General features: G+C 38.8%; 1 protein-coding gene across 1 annotated transcript; it reads right to left on the bottom strand.

Annotated features, from left to right (window-relative positions):
- Positions 1-17,217: 17,217 nt before the first annotated feature.
- Positions 17,218-18,729, bottom strand: LOC127442177 (gastrula zinc finger protein XlCGF57.1-like). The gene has a single exon (XM_051700019.1). It carries the CDS (start codon positions 18,727-18,729, stop codon positions 17,218-17,220), a length of 1,512 nt encoding a protein of 503 aa, XP_051555979.1.
- Positions 18,730-19,845: the final 1,116 nt, after the last annotated feature.

The raw sequence follows: 19,845 nt of genomic DNA, 5'->3' as shown, positions 1-19,845 counted from the left end.
GATTAACTTTGGAAAGATTTTATCGTGTGTCGTTTGCCATCAGGTTCATACACGGTCAGTGTGACCGTGGCTGCCTGTAGCGTCCTCCATGTTTCTGTTAGATTTCAGAGTACTCCATTAAAAAAAAAATAAGGCTGAGCATAGAAATACATCAATTCTTGGACTGCAAACTCTTCAGACATGTTTAGTAAGTTCTGTTATCTGTTTTGTGTGCAGCTGTGCTGGGTTCTGTCACTATCGCAGACCTGTTTTTAGATAAACAAAACAAGTTTTCGCTTGTCATGAGGAGGCTGTGTGAACTCTCGCTCATTATTGGTGAATAACGGTCTGTGAATATTTCCACTAAATAATGCATTCGATTTCGGTTTGTTTCTCACCAAACCATATCGTGTGCTTTCATAACAATCATGAGTCTCATGGAATCATTTATTAGATGCCTGAATTATACTTTTGAAGCTTGAAGAGGTAGTCACTATAAACGGCCATTGTATGACCTCACTGAGCACAAAATGTTTTCACAATTTCTCCTTTTGTGTTAAGAAAAAGAAAGAAAGACATATTGGGTTATAACAACTCAGGGATGAGTAAACAAGGACTGAATTTTCATTTTTGGGTGAACTATCCCTTTAAGTGTGACTCACAAATGAACAATTCACAAAGGTTAATTTGTTTGCAGATGCCACTTGAACCAATGTAAATATTAATTTGTAACAGATCATGTTTATAGACAGGTTTGGAATGCATATTCAAGAGTTTATTAAAATGACAGTAAAAAAAAAAAATTATATTACTGCCAAACCCAGAAGGCAACTTTATATGTATTATAAGTCTGGCAGACAAGCCAAACAAAACAAAAAGCAATTCAAAAACATGAGTGAAACAAAGGATTAAATTTTAGCATGTACATGAGAATAAACACTTCTGATTGCAGTATAACTGACAAGAGTTTTTATAAGATCTATTTATAACAGAAAAACAGGAAATAAAGCACAGGCGAGAGCAAAATGATGCCTCACTACCACACAATTAAATTAATGCAATTACAAATTAGCCTCTTACATGAAATTACTCTTGTGGTAAATTTCATCTTTGGGGTGAATCTGAATCTCGTTGGACCTGAAGATGAACTCCGTTCATGTTGACAGCTTTGGACAATGCTTTTTCTTATGACTAGTTAGAGTGCTTGATTGGGTGAAACGCTTCCCACATGAAGTGCAGTGGTACGGCTTCTCTCCAGTATGCACTCTTTCATGTCTTTTTAGGTGTCCTGAATTAGTGAAACCCTTTCCACAATGTGAGCACTTGTAAGGTTTTTCTCTAGTATGAATCCGCTGATGGGCTTTCAGGTCACCGGATCTAGTAAAGGTACTCCCACATTCATAGCACACATGAACTTTCACATCATCATGTGTTTTCTGGTGTTCTTGAAAATAATATAACCATGAAAAGCACTTTCCACAAAGAGGACACATGTAAGGTTTCTCATTCGCATGAACTTTCAGATGTCTCTTTAGATGTGCAGCCAAAATAAAGTTTTTACCACACTGATCACAGTTAAATGGTCTTACTTCAGAACAGCAATGTTTTTTGAGAGCGTCTGCCACTGCAAACCTCTCTTCACACTGATGGCAGCTGAAGCATTTTTTGGATCTTTTTTTTGGAGTTCTTTGTTGATTCTCCTCCATTTCCTTCAGTTCTTGACTTCCCTTTTTCACTTCAAGCAAGTCTGAAATGAACAAAAACACTCAAATCAACTCAAAGGTAAAGTTTAGATGCTAAATAAAAAAGTGAACCCCGATTTAAAGACAGAAAGCAACAGAGGATTTGTATCTATTTGTCAATTTTGTCTAGTGCTACATAAGTTTATGAACATTGTAGAAGCTGTATTTTTGTCTTTCTATAAAACGTTTGTTTAAAATTGTCACAGCTCCTGATATAGTTTTCTAACTGGACCAAGCCACCAAATCTAGTGAAATGTCTGAAGATTTGTTCCCTTAATGTTTCTCAGCAGTCAGTAATGAAGAATCCAGAATGGACACCAACCTCTTTGTTCCTCAGGATCTTCATTGCTCATTTCGCATTCTGAATCACTCATGTCCTCACTCTCCTTAAACTCCAGCTTTCCAATGGTATGTTATCTAGATTTGTTGTTGAACCTGGAGTTACTCCTTGTTGGGATTATAAAATGATGGGAATATTCCCAGCATTTATTGGTGAAATTCTATGGGAGGGACTTCAATGAAGATGAGATTTGTGTTTGCTGTGAGGGTGAGGATTGGCCATTTTTAAAGAGTGTTTTCAACAAATGGGTGGAGAATTTGATAATCCTATGGTGGCAATCTGTATCAGGCTTTTGTAATGTAATTGTTCCTTAATAGCCAAAACCAGGGGCTTTGCTAAAACGAAACAAGGCCTGGATCATTGTATTCTGGCCCAAATGTTTTTTGTTCTGAACTTTTCCAGTGAAACTGAAGCAGCAGCTATCATGTAAATGTTGGTTATTCTAAGTCAGTCATTATTTCATAAAGACAAATTGTTGACTGGTTAAAATCTGCCACCTGTTTAGAGTCAGAACTATGTACGATTCGCAAGTGAATCACTCGTTTGAGTCGGTTCTTACAATTAATTTTTGAAATGGGTTGGCAAAACAGTATGAATCAGTTTGCGATTCACTTGGAATCATTCAGACGGCTATTAGACCATATTGCAGATAAGCAAACAATGTTACAAATACACCTTCCAGATGTAAAAACAAACATTAAATAAACATCTGGGTGATGTACATGTGATAATCTTTCAGGATGATTTCTAACATGAAATGCCCATACCCTAATCCCCTGATGTTTTTAAATTGTACAAAAGCCCCTGGCCAAAACTATTTTTCATCTGATATTCCCTCAGTTTTATTTTAACCCCTTTTTTGTGTTGGATGCATTTTAGTATTTGTCTTGCTCTTATACAAGACATGTTATATTGTACACTAAATAATTAAAAGCTGTTAGGGGATTCAATATCAATGCACAACCTAATAGAAAGTTGTGCCTATAGATCTAATAGAAGGATTCTTCTATATTAAATAAATGTTGTGCTGGCAGCAACTACATTGTGTTTAATGCCCAAGCTGAGTGGTGTTTCATGTGTTTGTCATTTATAGTATTTTAGTCAAATGCTTAAACTTCTTATACATATGGGTTAACCCATTTTAAAATGGATATCAAAAGTGATCCAGCAGATAGCATGTTGATGAGATGTGTTTGTGTGGCAGTTACCAGACAGCTTAATCCATCACCATAATTAGCTGACAACAGGGACCTATTGACATGAAAAAGAGGCTTTTCAACAGCTCTATTTACAGTGATGGCCATGTTATTTCTGTCAGATACTAATAGCAATTACAGGATCATTCTTTTCAAGATAATCAGGAGAGGTTTGTCTTAAAATTGAACGCATGAAGGGTTTGCAGTTGCAAATACAGGGAAACATTTTAGTACCCCTTAAAATATCTCTGTTGAAGACTTTCTCCAAGTCTTTAACACCAATAAGATATACGACAACAAAGCCAATAATTAAACTACTGATCTATACAGCATTGTTTTAGTTAAGTCTCTCTTTTACTTAACAGTTGGAGTGTTTGATCATGTATATAAAAAGAGCATGAGATGTATCAAGAATCCTTTAAATTTAGTTGTTTCGAAGACACTTTATCCAAAGCGAACAAATGAGGTACATAACAAGCAATTTGTCATACAAAAAGCAACAATATTGGCAGCATCACACATTGTCTCATTGCAACGGAATGATTTTTCTCTATCATGTTTGATGTGCTTTCCAAGTTGTTGGAGCCACTATCTCAGCAGGGAGTCCTATCGGTCAAGCGAATAACAACCTCCCGATGGCAGACACTGAAAACCATTGGATAAATAGACTAGTTAAAAGCTTTACTTAAATTTGACTCCAACTGGTGAGTAAAGGGAGGGGAACGAACGTGCAAATGCAAGAGGAAATCTACCACGGCCAGTGCACACTGCTCTTCATCGAAAACTACTGGCTGAACTAAGTATGATGTATTTACACATTCAAAAACATACAGTGCAAAATTTAAGAGATATCCAAGCAGACATAACACAAATAAGCAAAATCTGCATGGCAGTAAATTCAACAGCTACAACCGTAAATAAATAATATATTGACCCAATAAGGCAATTTTTGCATGAGTTTTTAAAAAAATCTTAAATATGAATTTTGAAATGCTTTATAAACATAAGTTACTTGCAAGTTGCTACATTAAGACTAAAGTGATTATTCCATTCATTAGGCATCATTGTCAAGCACGTAAACAGTTTGTGTCGACAAATAAAATGTAATTCATCGTGATCACACTGTTGGGGTTTATTTTTGCAATAATGATCGATTGAATGTATATTGTACCTTACATACAGTTTAATGCCACAAAGTAGTCTAGGACTAATAACAGAGAGTAGTCACTTCCCGTTGCATTTTTTCAGATAATAATTAACTAAATTAAACTGAACTGAGAAATAACAGACGTATGTTGTCATTGGCAAAATAAATAAGTACTATTGCTACTCCTAATCATAAATTAAATGATTTATTGTTATTTTAAAGCCATATCAGCATCAATTACTATTTTTCATAACGGCAAGATCAAAGTAATACAATTAAAGCATTACTAAAAATAAAAAAATAAAAAATAATATTTCACAAGCAACTATACTCACTAATACATTTATAACATATTTCATATGTTTCTGGTGACAGTAAAGGTCATGTGCATCCATGGTTTTATTACATTGATCCCAGTTAAATGGCCTTTCTCCAGAATGATGCCCAGCTGAAAATTTTTCCACATGGTGAACAGTGGTGTGATTTCTCTTCTGAATGACTTTTAATATGATGATGTCTTCGACTACTGTGATTTGTGAAACCCATCCCACAATGAATGCATGTGAAAGGCTTCTCTCCAGTGTGAATCTCTTTCCAAAATGAGGGCAATAATGTTGCCATCCATTGTTGGAGTTATCTTTTGTGATCAATTATTTCAAAGTAAGCAAGGTTTTTCTCCAGTTATGACATCATGTTTCTGATATTGATGATTCTCCTTCACTTCATTCAGTTGTTGACATCCTCTTTTCCTTCAACAAGGTCTGTAATGAAAATAAACATGGATTTAAATTCAGTAGGGACAAGTGAAAATATATTAAAGAAACAATTATAATGAGATTACAAAATCGAATAGTATAGTCATTTTAGATGGACCTAAGCAAGTTACACCACAGGACACTGTCACATGGTACACAGTGGTATTGGGTACATTGATTCCAACATTACACTCTCATATGCTAGTACCCACACACACAAGTAAGGTTTTGACTTATTTTATTATTATTAATGCTGAAAATCTCTCTAGGATGTGGAGCTGGGGTCACACTAGAGAACAGAATAAATTTATATGGAAGTAGGTGCTATTAACTCTCCCTTTTCTTAATGTACAAGCTTAAGAATGTAGATTTACTTGCTGTTGGGATTGTGATTAGGAAAATTTGATGTATATTCATGACCAGTCATTTTTGAAACCGGACCACCATTTAGACAATGCAATGTATCTGAATTGAATTTCAATTCACTTTGTTAATTTTGATCCATTTATATTTCACAGTTCAGTGAATCCGTTTACAGTGCATCCGGAAAGTATTCACAGCGCTTCAGTTTTTCCACATTTTGTTATGTTACATCTTTATTCCAAAATGGATTAAATTCATTATTTTCCTCAAAATTCTACAAACAATACCCCATAATGACAACGTGAAAGAAGTTTGTTTGAAATCTTTGCAAATTTATAAAAAATAAAAAAAATCACATGTACATAAGTATTCACAGCCTTTGCTCAATAATTTGTTGAAGCACCTTTGGCACCAATTACAGCCTCAAGTCTTTTTGAGTATGATGCTACAAGCTTGGCACACCTATTTTTGTGCAGTTTCTCCCATTCTTCTTTGCAGGACCTCTCAAGCTTCATCAGGTTGGATGGGGAGCGTCAGTGCACAGCCATTTTCAGATCTCTCCAGAGATGTTCAATCGGGTTCAAGTCTGGGCTCTGGCTGGGCCACTCAAGGACATTCACAGAGTTGTCCCGTAGCCACAACTTTGTTATCTTGGATGTGTGCTTAGGGTCGTTGTCCTGTTGGAAGATGAACCTTTGCCCCAGTCTGAGATCCAGAGTGCTCTGGAGCAGGTTTTCATCAAGGATGTCTCTGTACATTGCTGCATTCATCTTTCCCTCGATCCTGACTAGTCTCCCAGTTCCTGCCACTGAAAAACATCCCCACAGCATGATGCTGCCACCACCATGCTTCACTGTAGGGATGGTATTGGCCAGGTGATGAACGGTGCCTGGTTTCCTCCAGGCATGACGCTTCCCATTAAGGCCAAAGAGTTCAATCTTTGTTTCTCATGGTCTGAGAGTCCTTCAGGTGCCTTTTGGCAAACTCCAGGCGGGCTGTCATGTGCCTTTTACTGAGGAGTGGCTTCCGTCTGGTCACTCTACCATACAGGCCTGATTGGTGGAGTGCTGCAGAGATGGTTGTTCTTCTAGAAGGTTCTCCTCTCTCCACAGAGAAACACTGGAGCTCTGTCAGAGTGACCATCGGGTTCTTGGTCACCTCCCTGACTAAGGCCCTTCTCCCCTGATCACTCAGTTTGGCCGGGTGGCCAGCTCTAGGAAGAGTCCTGGTGGTTCCAAACTTCTTCCATTTATGGATGATGGAGGTCAATGTGCTCACTGGGACCTTCAATGCTGCAGAAACTTTTCTGTACCCTTCCCCAGATCTGTGCCTCAATACAATCCTGTCTCGGAGGTCTACAGACAATTCCTTGGACTTCATGGCTTGGTTTGTGCTCTGACATGCACTGTTAACTGTGGGACCTTATATAGACAGGTGTGTGCCTTTCCAAATTATGTCCAATCAACTGAATTTACCACAGGTGGACTCCAATCAAGTTGCAGAAACATCTCAAGGATGATCAGTGGAAACAGGATGCACCTGAGCTCAATTTTGAGTGACATGGCAAAGGCTGTGAATACTTATGTACATGTGATATTTTTCGTTTTTTATTTTTAATAAATTTGCAAAGATTTCAAACAGACTTCTTTCACGTTGTCATTATGGGGTATTGTTTGTAGAATTTTGAGGAAAATAATGAATTTAATCCATTTTGGAATAAGGCTGTAATATAACAAAAATGTGGAAAAAGTGAAGCGCTGTAAATACTTTCCGAATGCACTGTATATTTCACAGGAGAGGACAATTTCCACATGACAAAATAGTAAAAATATTAAAACAAGAACAGATCCTTAATTTGTATGTTTATGGACAAAAACAACTGCTCTTTGCTGTCCAGTTAAAAATACAAGAGAAAAAACAGATTACGTAATTACGTAAAAAATTACGTAATTTCAACTGCCGTTTTTAACTTGTGTAATTCTCACTAACCCTAACCCCACTGGAAATTGACTGAAATACAAGGTTATGATCAAAGAGCAAGAGACTGTTCATACATTTTAAATCTCCTATAATACCTTACAAGCGTGGCCGGATGTAGGCATGAGTCTTGCCCACCCAATCAAACGTTTTGAAAACACAGCATTAAATACAAATATTTGATTTTTAATGATTTGTGCATTGGTTCAAAGCAATTTGGGGTCGGGCTGTGTGTTGCAAACATTGAGGGTGGGCTGTACCACCCCAAAACTATCACAAAATAGCACCAGAAATGTTTTGTATTTTTGTCATTGGCCAAAAGCAACAACACACTCAAGTAGCGGTTGCTGCAAACCAGAGAGTCAGGGACATCACACGAGCGAGAACGGTAATACGAGATATTTTTGTGCAATGCAGAGGTTTTTAGTGCCCGTAAAGAAGCCTGGTGGTGTTTCTATCGGTGACTATGTGGCTTCTGTTAATATACCACAGACACCCTCTTCACGCTCATCAAATATCTCCCTCTCCCTCCACCTCAGCTCCCCAAAACCACGCTGTGGGTGTTCACGAAATACTGGACCTGAATTGTAAAGCACCATACCCGCCATATTAGCTGATGGTACAGTTTGCGGCACTGGCTGGATACAGTGTTTTCCAGGACGCGTGCTTCTGTTTCCCCTGTTGTACATTTGGTGTCGCTGAGAGATGCTGTCTTTACCTCATGTCTTAAATCTCTTTTATTTACATATTTTTACAGTGCTGTGATAGTTTGTTGTTTTTTTGTAATTATGCTTTAAACTACTCATGAAAGTAACCTATGGTGCTGACATGGCATTACTTTCCATTTATCCATCCATCTGTCCATCCATCCATCAAATTATTTTGATGTGGATTGTGTAGTTACTGTATTTTCACATCAAGTTTTCTCTGAATTTTAGCAAATGAGCCAAACTCGTCTGTCACAGGACAGATCATACTCTAAAAGACCTGATTTTAGTCAAAACCCAATTTTGCGTTTTGCCTTTGTAAGGGAGTATAATTGCTAAATACTTTTCTATTTAACCAATTAATCAGAAAAGTCAAAGAGAAATAATGATCATCATTTAATATATAATTACTTCTTTAAGCAGTTCCCATCTTTGTTCAGATTTTTGGTTCTTAATCGTATATGTTATTGGTCTATCTAATAATATAGATCCTCGTATTTATCCTTGATATTATTTCTCTCTACTCCATGCTTGCATTCATGTGCACTCTGATGTGTCCTTGTAATTTGCTTTAAAGCTGAGAGTCTATTGCTGTATTTTATGTCTTAAAAATAAGGTAGTATACCAATAATAAGGTTGTCAGGATCCACTTCAATCTTATGATTATGTAGAACGGTAATCCATTAATTTATTTCAATAGGTTATATTTTTAATATGGGGAATAAATGTAAAATATAGGCGTAATGGGCCTTATGATCTTACGCCAATTACGCCAATTACAGACATGAAAATAAGTTGTATGAGCACCCCCCCATTCACAAATGCCCACCTATGAAACCTCCCAGCCCACCCAAGCATAGCTTGCATGAGCCGGGACAGCTTAAGGTAACCAAAAGCACAATTTTAAAGAATAATGTAAGGATATATATATATTTTTTTTTTACTTTTATTTTATTTAACTTAAATTTTCTTAGCATTTTAAATGGGTTCAAATATGTATTTTTATTTTATTTTATCAAGAGACCGACATTGCTCTGACTATCACATGACAAAAATGGTCAGAGTAGGAATGCGTTCTGGGGTGCAGAACAGAAAAAGGAAGATGGAAAATGAAAAACACTGCATTTAAGAGAACAATGCTCAAGTGGATAAAGAGAGATTGGTAGGCTTAACATACCCCTTTATCACTGAAAATCTTGAAGAAAGGCTTAAAGTTAACCAACATTTACATGGCAGAGAGGTATAGATGGCCAGCTAACATAAATATCAGTTCATTTTCGAGTATCTTTTCTGTCATGGTTATGAAAAAAGTCACCGTATGTTTGGGAATGGATGTCCAATCGCTTCACATTTAGAGAGAAATGCTTGTTAAAAAAGTTGTTAACTGACCCTCCGCCATGTCCAACCTATGTGGCTCCTCTCTTACTAACCACAACTAATGCTGTGCTTTCTACTAATGCTTTCATTTTTCACCTGTTGTTGTCTGGCTGTCAAATTAGTATATTACCTCAGGAATTATTAACCCTTGTGTGACCCTCTGGACATTTTTTTTCTTTTTCATTTTTGTTTTTTCGATCATTTTGGCTGTGTTAATGCCATCGGCATAAATTTTGCCAAAGGTGTGTATTTTTAGGGGAATTTTGATGTTGCAACCTCAGGTCCCAATTGAAACCCATTAAAACTGCAATATTTGATCCCAGTGCCATTAAAGCATAATATCATGAAGTCTATGATATTTTGCTTTCATTTTTTGTGTTATTATTTTTCATAAAAACAACAACAGTGGCATTAAATAAACAAACTGGCATTTAAAGGGTTAAAATCTTGAAAATGAATGAATATTTGGTTGTTATGATCAGGACTGATGTTGGTTAAAAAAAAGTAACCAATTGAAAGTGGAAAATAATATTAATATATAATATTATTATGGCAGTTTTTTGACACTGATATTTGTCTGCTAAGGACCTCTGAGGAACTTTTTTTATTGATGCACAAGGGTTAAACAACACCTTAATCGGGCGCCTGGGTAGCTCAGCGAGTAAAGTTCAGGAAGTTCGAATCCAGGGTGTGCTGAGTGACTCCAGCCAGGTCTCCTAAGCAACCAAATTGGCCCGGTTGCTAGGGAGGGTGGAGTCACATGGGGTAACCTCCTCGTGGTGGCTATAATGTGGTTCGCTCTCGGTGGGGCTCGTGGCGAGTTGTGCATGGATGCCGCAGAGAATAATGTGAAGCCTCCACACACGCTATGTCTCCGCAGTAATACGCTCAAAAAGCCACGTGATAAGATGCGTGGATTGACAGTCTCAGACGTGGAGGCAACTGAGATTCGTCCTCTGCCACCCGGATTGAGGTGAGTCATTACGCCACCACGAGGACTTAGAGCACATTGGGAATTAGGCATTCCAAATTGGGGTGAAAAACAAAACAAAACAACACCACCACCTGAATCAAGTACTGACTAATTCCAAAAAATTGGGCAAAGAAATATGTGACGGGGAGACTTGCTTCAGAATCAATCATGTTGAACAATTAAGCCACTTAATCTGTTTGGATGGAAAATAACAATGCAGGTAAAATTAGATTAATAATTTTTGTTTTTTAACTAAACAGTTTTATTGCTATGTACATGACTGTTTGTGTAAAATTCTAAATATAAAAGTATTTTAAATAATTGGCTTTTATTGAATGCTTGATTAAAAATTTAATTTTTTTAATTAATAATAATAAAAAAAAGTTTAATATAAAGTTAAAAGGGCTCCAAAGGCCACGTAATTTGCCTGTGGGTTTTTGGCTTTTTATTTGTGAGTGTGCGTGTGTGTACATTTGGAACATTGATGTTGCATACCCCTCAACAAATGTGTAGTTGCACCACTGTTCCATGTGTATTTCTATCACTGTGCCTTGTTATATTATCCAGGCATTAAAAAAAGAGAAGTTGGGTTTGGGAGTCCATCTGGGATATTCTCGTGTCAAAATACATGTGCAAATATAAAGAGGACGTATATTTATGCAACAGCGCACTTTACTCATCTCACAAAAAATATATATATTCCTTAAAATGCATTAAAACATGGAAAGAACATAATGAAATAGGCTAAATTAGTTAAATAAATGCCTAAACAGCTTTAAAAAATATTAATCGCATTATGCATTAATAGCATTAAATATATTAATCATATTATGCATTGACAGCAGGAAAACAAAATAAATATGTTTGTAGAACAGCGGCGCCTTCTGTACAGGGGTAAAATAGTTTTTCATTTTGTTTGTTATGGTATCGGTGTGAATAGACCTTGCATCAGCAATTCGTCTGGAAAATTCGTTACGAATTTGGTGTGAATAGGCTTTAAAGGTGCATTCAGTAATTTGGGGCTAATTTAAAAAGTTTTACACATTAACGAATGAATTGTGTTTTTGTGAAGAGTGATTTGAGTGGTGGTCACATGAGATGAAGACTGTACTCATAATAGTTTTCTATAAAAAGTGTTTTTATTATACATGTTGCGGGTCACCCCCTTCAATGTGTTTCGTCATGTTGAAATCACATGACCCGCGGTGTTTCACTAAATGTCGAAGAAGAGAATCCTCGCACTCACTGGCTGCTGCCTATGTAGATACCCTTGGCTATGCTTAGAACAGTGTTGTTTGGTGATGCAAAGAGTGAAAAGAACACAATGGAACATAATTTTTATCATACTTTAGCAGTGGAGACAACAGGAGATTCAGTAGCTATACTGACAAAGAAGCGAAAAAGTCCGAACTAGAAGACAGAAAGATTGGTAAAGACAAAAAACTAGAGTAAACATCGGTACGGCATACTCAAGGTGGAAAGACTTGATGATGGAGAAAAACCTGAGAAGTGATGCCGATTTTGCTCCTTTTTGTCGGACAGGTAAGGAATTATTAATTGTTTTGACCATGCACTCTCTAAAACAGTAGAATTGACAGAAAACTCATACAAGTTTCCCTCGAACTGTTTAAAATTACTTGTGTAGTCAATGTATGTTAGTAATGGACAGTTTCCAACAGTGTTTACAAACGCCACCAGAAAGCAACATGTAATTTTCTTTTCTTTGTTATCACAGCTTTAGTAAAGGTTGCCCGTCTATGAAACGGAATTCGTCTTCATTTGTTTAGTGCAAAATATCTTGGCACAAAGATTGTTGTGGATTTTGTATATACCATGACTTTGGTTGCGTGCAAACAAAACAAGTTTGTCAAATACAGTATTCCTGGACATGCTAAATTTGATCATCAAAAATCATTCTAATCTTTCCTTTACCATGACATTCGCTACCTAATTGAGGTTTATTTTACACTAAGCAGTTCTCTAATAAAGGTACTAACTGTCTTTAGAAATAACATCAAACGTAGACAGTCTCCAAAGATTATTGATATGAGGGACAATAATAATCTGTCCTTAACAGTAGAAGCATGTTCGCTTGATTTCTGACATTTGTTTTTAGGCAAAGCAATTATATTATAGCAGTAAAAACTTTAGAAATTACCTCAAACTCTGACATTTTCCAGATGCAAATGATATTCCAAAGCTGGTGGGGGCAGCAGAGACAAACATGCTTAGATGGCAGTACAGTGTAACACCACTGTCTTATCAGTACTTCAAGTACACGAAGAAGAGCAATGCTAACACTAGCTAGAGAACTACTGAATGCCCCTTTAAGCCATTAACTAAATGGGCAGTAATAAACTCAGCAAAAAACGAAACGTCCCTTTTTCAGGACACTGTGTTTTAAAGATAATTTAGTAAACATCCAAATAACTTTACAGATCTTTATTGTAAAGGGTTTAAACAATGTTTTCCATGCTTGTTCAATGAACCATAAACAATTAATGAACATGCACCTGTGGAACGGTCGTTAAGACACTAACAGCTTACAGACGGTAGGCAATTAAGGTCACAGTTATAAAAACTTAGGACACTAAAGAGACCTTTCTACTCACTCTAAAAAACTCCAAAAGAAAGATGCTCAGGGTCCCTGCTCATCTGCGTGAACGTGTCTTATGCATGCTGCATGGAGGCATGAGGACTGCAGATGTGGCCAGGGCAATAAATTGCAATGTCCGTACTGTGAGACACCTAAGACAGCGCTACAGGGAGACAGAAAGGACAGCCGATTGTCCTCACAGTGGCAGACCACATGTAACAACACCTGCACAGGATCGGTACATCCAAATATCACACCTGCAGGACAGGTACAGGATGGCAACAACAACTGCCCGAGTTACACCAGGAATGCAAAATCCCTCCATCAGTGCTCAGACTGTCCGCAATAGGCTGAGAGAGGCTGGACTGAAGGCAGGTCCTTACCAGACATCACCGGCAACAATGTCGCCTATGGGCACAAACCCACCTTCGCTGGACCAGACAGGACTGGCAAAAAGTGCTCTTTACTGACGAGTCGCAGTTTTGTCTCACCAGGGGTGATGGTCGGACTCGCGTTCATGGTCGAAGGAATGAGCATTACACCAAGGCCTGTACTCTGGAACGGGATCGATTTTGAGGTGGAGTGTCTGTCATGGTCTAGGGCGGTGTGTCACAGCATCATTGGACTGAGCTTGTTGTCATTGCAAGCAATCTCAACGCTGTGCGTTATAGGGAAGGCATCCTCCTCCCTCATGTGGTATCCTTCCTGCAGGCTCATCCTGACATGACCCTCCAGCATGATAATGCCACCAGCCATACTGCTCGTTCTGTGCATGATTTCCTGCAAGACAGGAATGTCAGTGTTCTGCCATGGCCAGCGAAGAGCCTGGATCTCAATCCCATTTGAGCACATCTTGGACCTGTTGGATTGGAGGGTGAGGGCTAGGGCCATTCCCCCAGAAATGTCCGGGAACTTGCAAGTGCCTTGGTGGAAGGGTGGGGTAACATCTCACAGCAAGAACTGGCAAATCTGGTGCAGTCCATGAGGAGGAGATGCACTGCAGCTGGTGGCCACACCAGATACTGATTGTTACTTTTGATTTTGACCCGCTCTTGGTTCAGGGACACATTATTCCATTTCTGTTAGTCACAGGTCTGTGAAACTCATTCAGTTTATGTCTTTGAACATAAAAACATACAAATATTTACACATAAAAGCAGTTGAAAGTGACAGGACGTTTCTTTTTTTGCTGAGTTTACATCTGCATATAGCTTTCCAATGCAGCTAAGAGCATTCATTCATGATCTTCAGGATCTTCAGTTCCAGGCTGCAGATGATGTTTGAACTGATCGACTTGATTGGCAGTCACTGGACTATGTTGAACACAAACAGTACATAGATTCGGAATTAAGTTAATTTCGAGTTCATCATGGTTTGCAGCCATAGATAAAGCTCATTTCTGATTTTTCAAATGCCACAGCACTGGCTCCTACTGGCTACCACTTGATTGTTTGACAATGCAGACAGAGAAAGAACACTATACTTTTGACTTAAGGGAGAAAATTGAACTTGCTTTTAGCACCACTCAGTTGATATTTTCCCTCAGAACAGCCGCAAAATGTGTTATCAACCAGTAATGCAATATTGCAGAATTGTCGCCACAGTCATATCATTTTTGTGAGTTCAGGCTGGAAATACTGTATCTATGACTACAAATTTTTTACTGAGTTAAGAAATAACTGGCTTATGTTGTTAAAAAAATTAAAAAATAAGATAACTGCTTATTGGGACAAAATTTGGAAAATGCTTTTTACCTGGAGCACTAACAGCACATGGTGGGCATTGATGTGGCTTCTTTCTGGTATGCTTCTGCTCATGTTTTTTCATGGATCTAGAATTAACAAAACTCTTTCGACACTGTGAGCACTAATGGGGTTTTTATCCAGTATGAGTTCTTAAGTGTTGTTCCCTATCTGTCACTCACTCGACCTTGTGTTGATGTAGTGATACTAGGGGTCACTCTTGGGAGCCCGAAACACCTCTGGTCTTTGATAAAAGGCCAGTGAAAATTGGCGAGTGGCATTTGCATACCACTCTCCCGGACATACGGGTATAGAAGGAGCTATTATGCAACCACTCATTCAGATTTTCTCTTCGGAGCCGAACGGTCGATGCTCACTGAGCTGAATTCCCACGGCTGTTCAATCTGATGGCGCATTTCGCGGCTTCTCCCCCCTCTGCACTGGTGGACTGCAGAGAACGACCCTGGGCGCTTCAGCAGAAATAAAAGAGTATATTTCTCTAAAAGTGTATATTTCTCTAAAAGAGCGGCACACACAGAACATCTTTTTAAAGACGCGTCTTTTTAAAGATGTCTTTCCGTTTGTGTGTTATTCCTGGTTGCGGTTGTTATCTCTTACCTTCTGATGGCCACAATCACTGTCTTTTGTGTCTGGGTGCTGCCACACGGAGACAGCGTTCGTGGATGGGTCATGTACTCATTGCGAGAACATGTCCATGGCAACGATGCGGTCGCGGCTTGCCTTCGTAAGAAAGCAAGCCACCCCAGAGGCTACCCGCCTTGGTCCTTCTACCCACGGGTATGAGGCCAGTGCGGCTAGCACTGGGGGCAATTTGGGGACCCCAATGGGACCACCTCCACCGGGTATCCCCCCACGGTCCTCCCATTCCCCAGCACGCTCGTCTGCCCCGATTGGGCTTCCAGATGAGTCCGCCGGCTCATCTCACGGCGAGTTCAACCTCTTATTCGGAGCCCGCGAAGGTGATGAGCTCTCGAGCGCAGCATCGGAGAGCGGGCTCGTCCAGTCAGATGCGGAAGCCTCAGCTGGGCTCCTCCCTTCGGGTGCAGTCGCCCAGTCACAGGCTGACACGGAGATGACGGATATGCTTTCCCGGGCAGCTGCGAGCGTCGGGCTAGAGTGGAACCCTCCGCTCTCCCCTTAACCCTCGCGGCTTGATGATTGGTTCCTGGGCTCGCAGCGCCGCTCACAGCCACGCCCCGCCCCAGTTCCTTTCTTCCCGGAAGTGCATGAGGAGCTGACAAGGTCATGGGAGGCACCTTTTACTGCCCGGTCCCAATCTTTTAGCTCCCCCGCCCTCACTACCCTCGATGGTGGGTGGCCAAGGGCTATTCGGCAATCCCCCCGGTGGATAAGGCGCTCGCGGTGCACCTATGCCCGCAGAGCGCCGCCACCTGGCGTGGGCGCCCAAAGTTCCCATCCAAAGCCTGCAGGTTACGTCGTCCCTGACGGCCAAAGCCTACGTTGCCGCTGGACAAGCCGCCTCCACCCTGCACGCCATGGCTCTCCTGCAAGTCCACCAAGCCAAGGCGCTAAAGGAACTGCACGAGGGTAGTTCCACCCTGGGATTGATGCAGGAGCTGTGCTCGGCAACCAACCTCGCTCTCCAGGCGACTAAGGTCACGGTGCGTTCTCTCGGTTGGGCGATGTCCACCTTGGTGGTCCAGAAGCACCACCTTTGTCTCAACCTGGTTGAGATGGGAGAGGCCGACAAAGCACGGTTCCTTGCTGCTCCATTTCCCAGGTTGGCCTGTTCCAAATTCTTTTGAAGCTTGATGAGGTGGTCACCATAAACTGCCATTTTATGACAATGTTGAGCAGAATTTATTTTCTAAATGTCTTTCTTTGTGTACCGAAAGAGAAAAAAAATCTGCAGTGATATATCGGTTTCACCGATTAATCGTCTACCTCTAATGCATACAATATATTTTCTTATTAAACGCAGCCTTTTGCGATTCACAAAGCTATCATTTGTCTTCAAGAGACTTTGAATAAAATTAACAAGTCTCCTGGACTACTTTAATAATGTTTTTATTGTTCTTAATCGGCGGACTGATACATGATCCGACTTAAAATGTCAGTATCGGAGCCAACACCCATTCAGGTATCAGATCGGTGCATTCCTAGTTTGAGGACTATGATGATGATTATAGGCTATGTTACTTCATTAATCAATTACATGCACACAATTGCTACAAAATTTTACATCAACACATGCAACCTTTTCTGAACAAATGTTCTTTTAGATAAAACTAGTAATTTAGAAGAGATTTAATGCTTTGGGTTCATTTGAATTTCATATGATTTACACTGAAACTTTGCTCACTGTGACAACTTTGGACAGAGCTTTTAAAATATGAATAAATACATTATTACCTGGCGTGCTGACATCTCCAGAATGAATTCTTTGGTGGTCTTTCAGATCACAGGCTTTAGTAAAGGGTTTTCCACACTCAAGGCACTTATGGGCACTCAAATTTGTATGTATTTTCTGGTGATGTTTATATTTGTCGTGCTGTGAAAAACATTTTCCACATACAGAACACAAGTACCACTTCTCATTTGCATGAACGTTCTTGTGTCTCTTTAGGTGTGATGCCTGAAGAAAGGTTTGACTGCACTGATCACAGTTAAATGGCCTTTCTCCAGTGTGATAACGCAGATGATTTTTGAGACTTGCTGACCGTAAGAAACTCTTGCCACACTGAGAACAGAGGTGTGATTTCTCTCGTGAATGAATGTTCATATGTCTTCTTAGGTTTGCTTGATGTGGAAAACTCTTGCCACACTGGAGACACGTGAAAGGCTTCTCTCCAGTGTGAATTCTCATGTGATCTTTCAGGCTTTCTTTACGCGTGAAACTCACTCCACACTGTTGGCAAGTGAAAGGCTTTTCTCCTGTATGAATATTTGAGTGTCTTTTCAGACCATCTTTGCGCGTGAAACTCTTGCCACACAGAGAACAGAAGTGTGATTTCTCTCCTGAATGAATGCTCATATGCCTTCTTAAGTTTACTTCATGTGGGAAACTCTTGCAACACTGGAGGCATATGAAAGGCTTCTCTCCAGTGTGAATTCTCAAGTGATCTTTCAGGCTTTCTTTACGCATGAAACTCACTCCACACTGTTGACAGGTAAAAGGCTTTTCTCCAGTATGAATGCTTGAGTGTCTTTTCAGGCCTCTTTTGCATGTGAAACTCTTGCCACACAGAGAACAGAAGTGTGATTTCTCTCCTGAATGAATGCTCATATGCCTTCTTAGGTTTACTTCATGTGGGAAACTCTTGCAACACTGGAGGCATATGAAAGGCTTCTCTCCAGTGTGAATTCTCATGTGATCTTTCAGTCTTTCTTTACGCATGAAACTCACTCCACACTGTTGACAGGTAAAAGGCTTCACTCCAGTATGAATGCTTGAGTGTCTTTTCAAGCCTCTTTTGCATTTGAAACTCTTGCCACACAGAGAACAGAAGTGTGATTTCTCTCCTGAATGAATGTTCATATGCCTTCTTAGGTTTGCTTGATGTGGAAAACTCTTGCCACACTGGAGACATGTGAAAGGCTTCTCTCCAGTGTGAATTCTCATGTGATATTTCAGGCTTTCTTTACGCGTGAAACTCACTCCACACTGTTGGCAAGTGAAAGGCTTTTCTCCTGTATGAATATTTGAGTGTCTTTTCAGGCCATCTTTGCGTGTGAAACACTTGCCACACTGAAAGCAGGTGAAAGAACCTTTGGCGCCTGTATTTTGAGCTCTTTTCCGAAGGTGTTTCTCCTCCACTTCATTCATTTGCTGACTTTTCTCTTTCACTTCCATCAGGTCTAAAATGAACATAGTAAATTGCAAAAATTCCATTCAAAATTATATATATATATATATATATATATATATATATATATATATATATATATTTTTTTTTTTTTTGTTTTTTAAAGAGGTCAAAGTGGCCTCCAATTTATTGGTGTTACACTTCTCTGAAAACAAGACTCTGCTTATCAAGAGATTTTTACTTGTTCTACGAATGTTTAGATATCTTAATGGAAAAGACAAAAATACTCAGTACTTCTATGATTTTACAGCCACCCAAATTGCCTGGAGTTTTGTTTTGTTCATGTTCCTCATACACCAACCTCTTTGTTCCTCCGTATCATTCATTCTTGATGGCTCTGGATCACTCCTGTTTCACTCACCTGTTTAATAAATTTCAAACGTTTCTTCTTGTGTCATATTATAATAGTTGGCAAAGGAGGTGTGTTGCATTTCTGCCCCCTCCAGGACGGAGTGTTGAGTGCAAAGAAGGTTGTTTAGTGACTGTCTAATTAACTAAACAAACAAACAAACAAACAAATAATTAAATTAATCAATAAATTAATTAATTAATTAATCTGTGAAATGTTGTCATTTCCAATTGATCTTAATGCTTGTGCAAGTTCAAATATATTTAAATTTTTTTATATGCAATATCGTTTAAAAGTGGCTAACCAAAATGTATGCAGTCAACAGATTCTTTCTTTACAATTATGACAAGAGAATTAATGTTATTTCATTTATTGCCATATTTTACTCTCTGTTTTTAAATTTAGAGATGTCTTCCAGAACTAATGCTTTTAAATCTATTGAATATAAAGTTTTCACAAATGCAATTCTGTTTAAAAATTATTTTAATATTATTCATTTTTAATTGCCTAAATACTGATTTGTCCTTAAACTTAGTCTCAAGGAACATGCAAAGCTGTTTATATACCCTTCCAATGTGATTGACAGGATTAGATGAACATACTAAACTTTTGTTTAGAACTCCATAAAAAATAAAAAAGAGCAAAACGACAAAAAAATGGATTAAAACTTTTTATTATATATATATATATATATATATATATATATATATATATATATATATATATATATAATCTTGTTCTTAAAATAGGCCTA

Source organism: Myxocyprinus asiaticus, chromosome 6 (assembly GCF_019703515.2).
Source record: "Myxocyprinus asiaticus isolate MX2 ecotype Aquarium Trade chromosome 6, UBuf_Myxa_2, whole genome shotgun sequence".
NCBI classification, from domain to species: Eukaryota; Metazoa; Chordata; class Actinopteri; order Cypriniformes; family Catostomidae; genus Myxocyprinus; species Myxocyprinus asiaticus.
This window is presented reverse-complemented; position numbering and strand designations above follow the sequence as displayed.

What these genes read in the sequence shown, in the direction of transcription:
- LOC127442177 (XM_051700019.1), bottom strand. Translation starts at nt 18,729, where the DNA reads ATGGAAGTGAAAGAGAAAAGTCAGCAAATGAATGAAGTGGAGGAGAAA.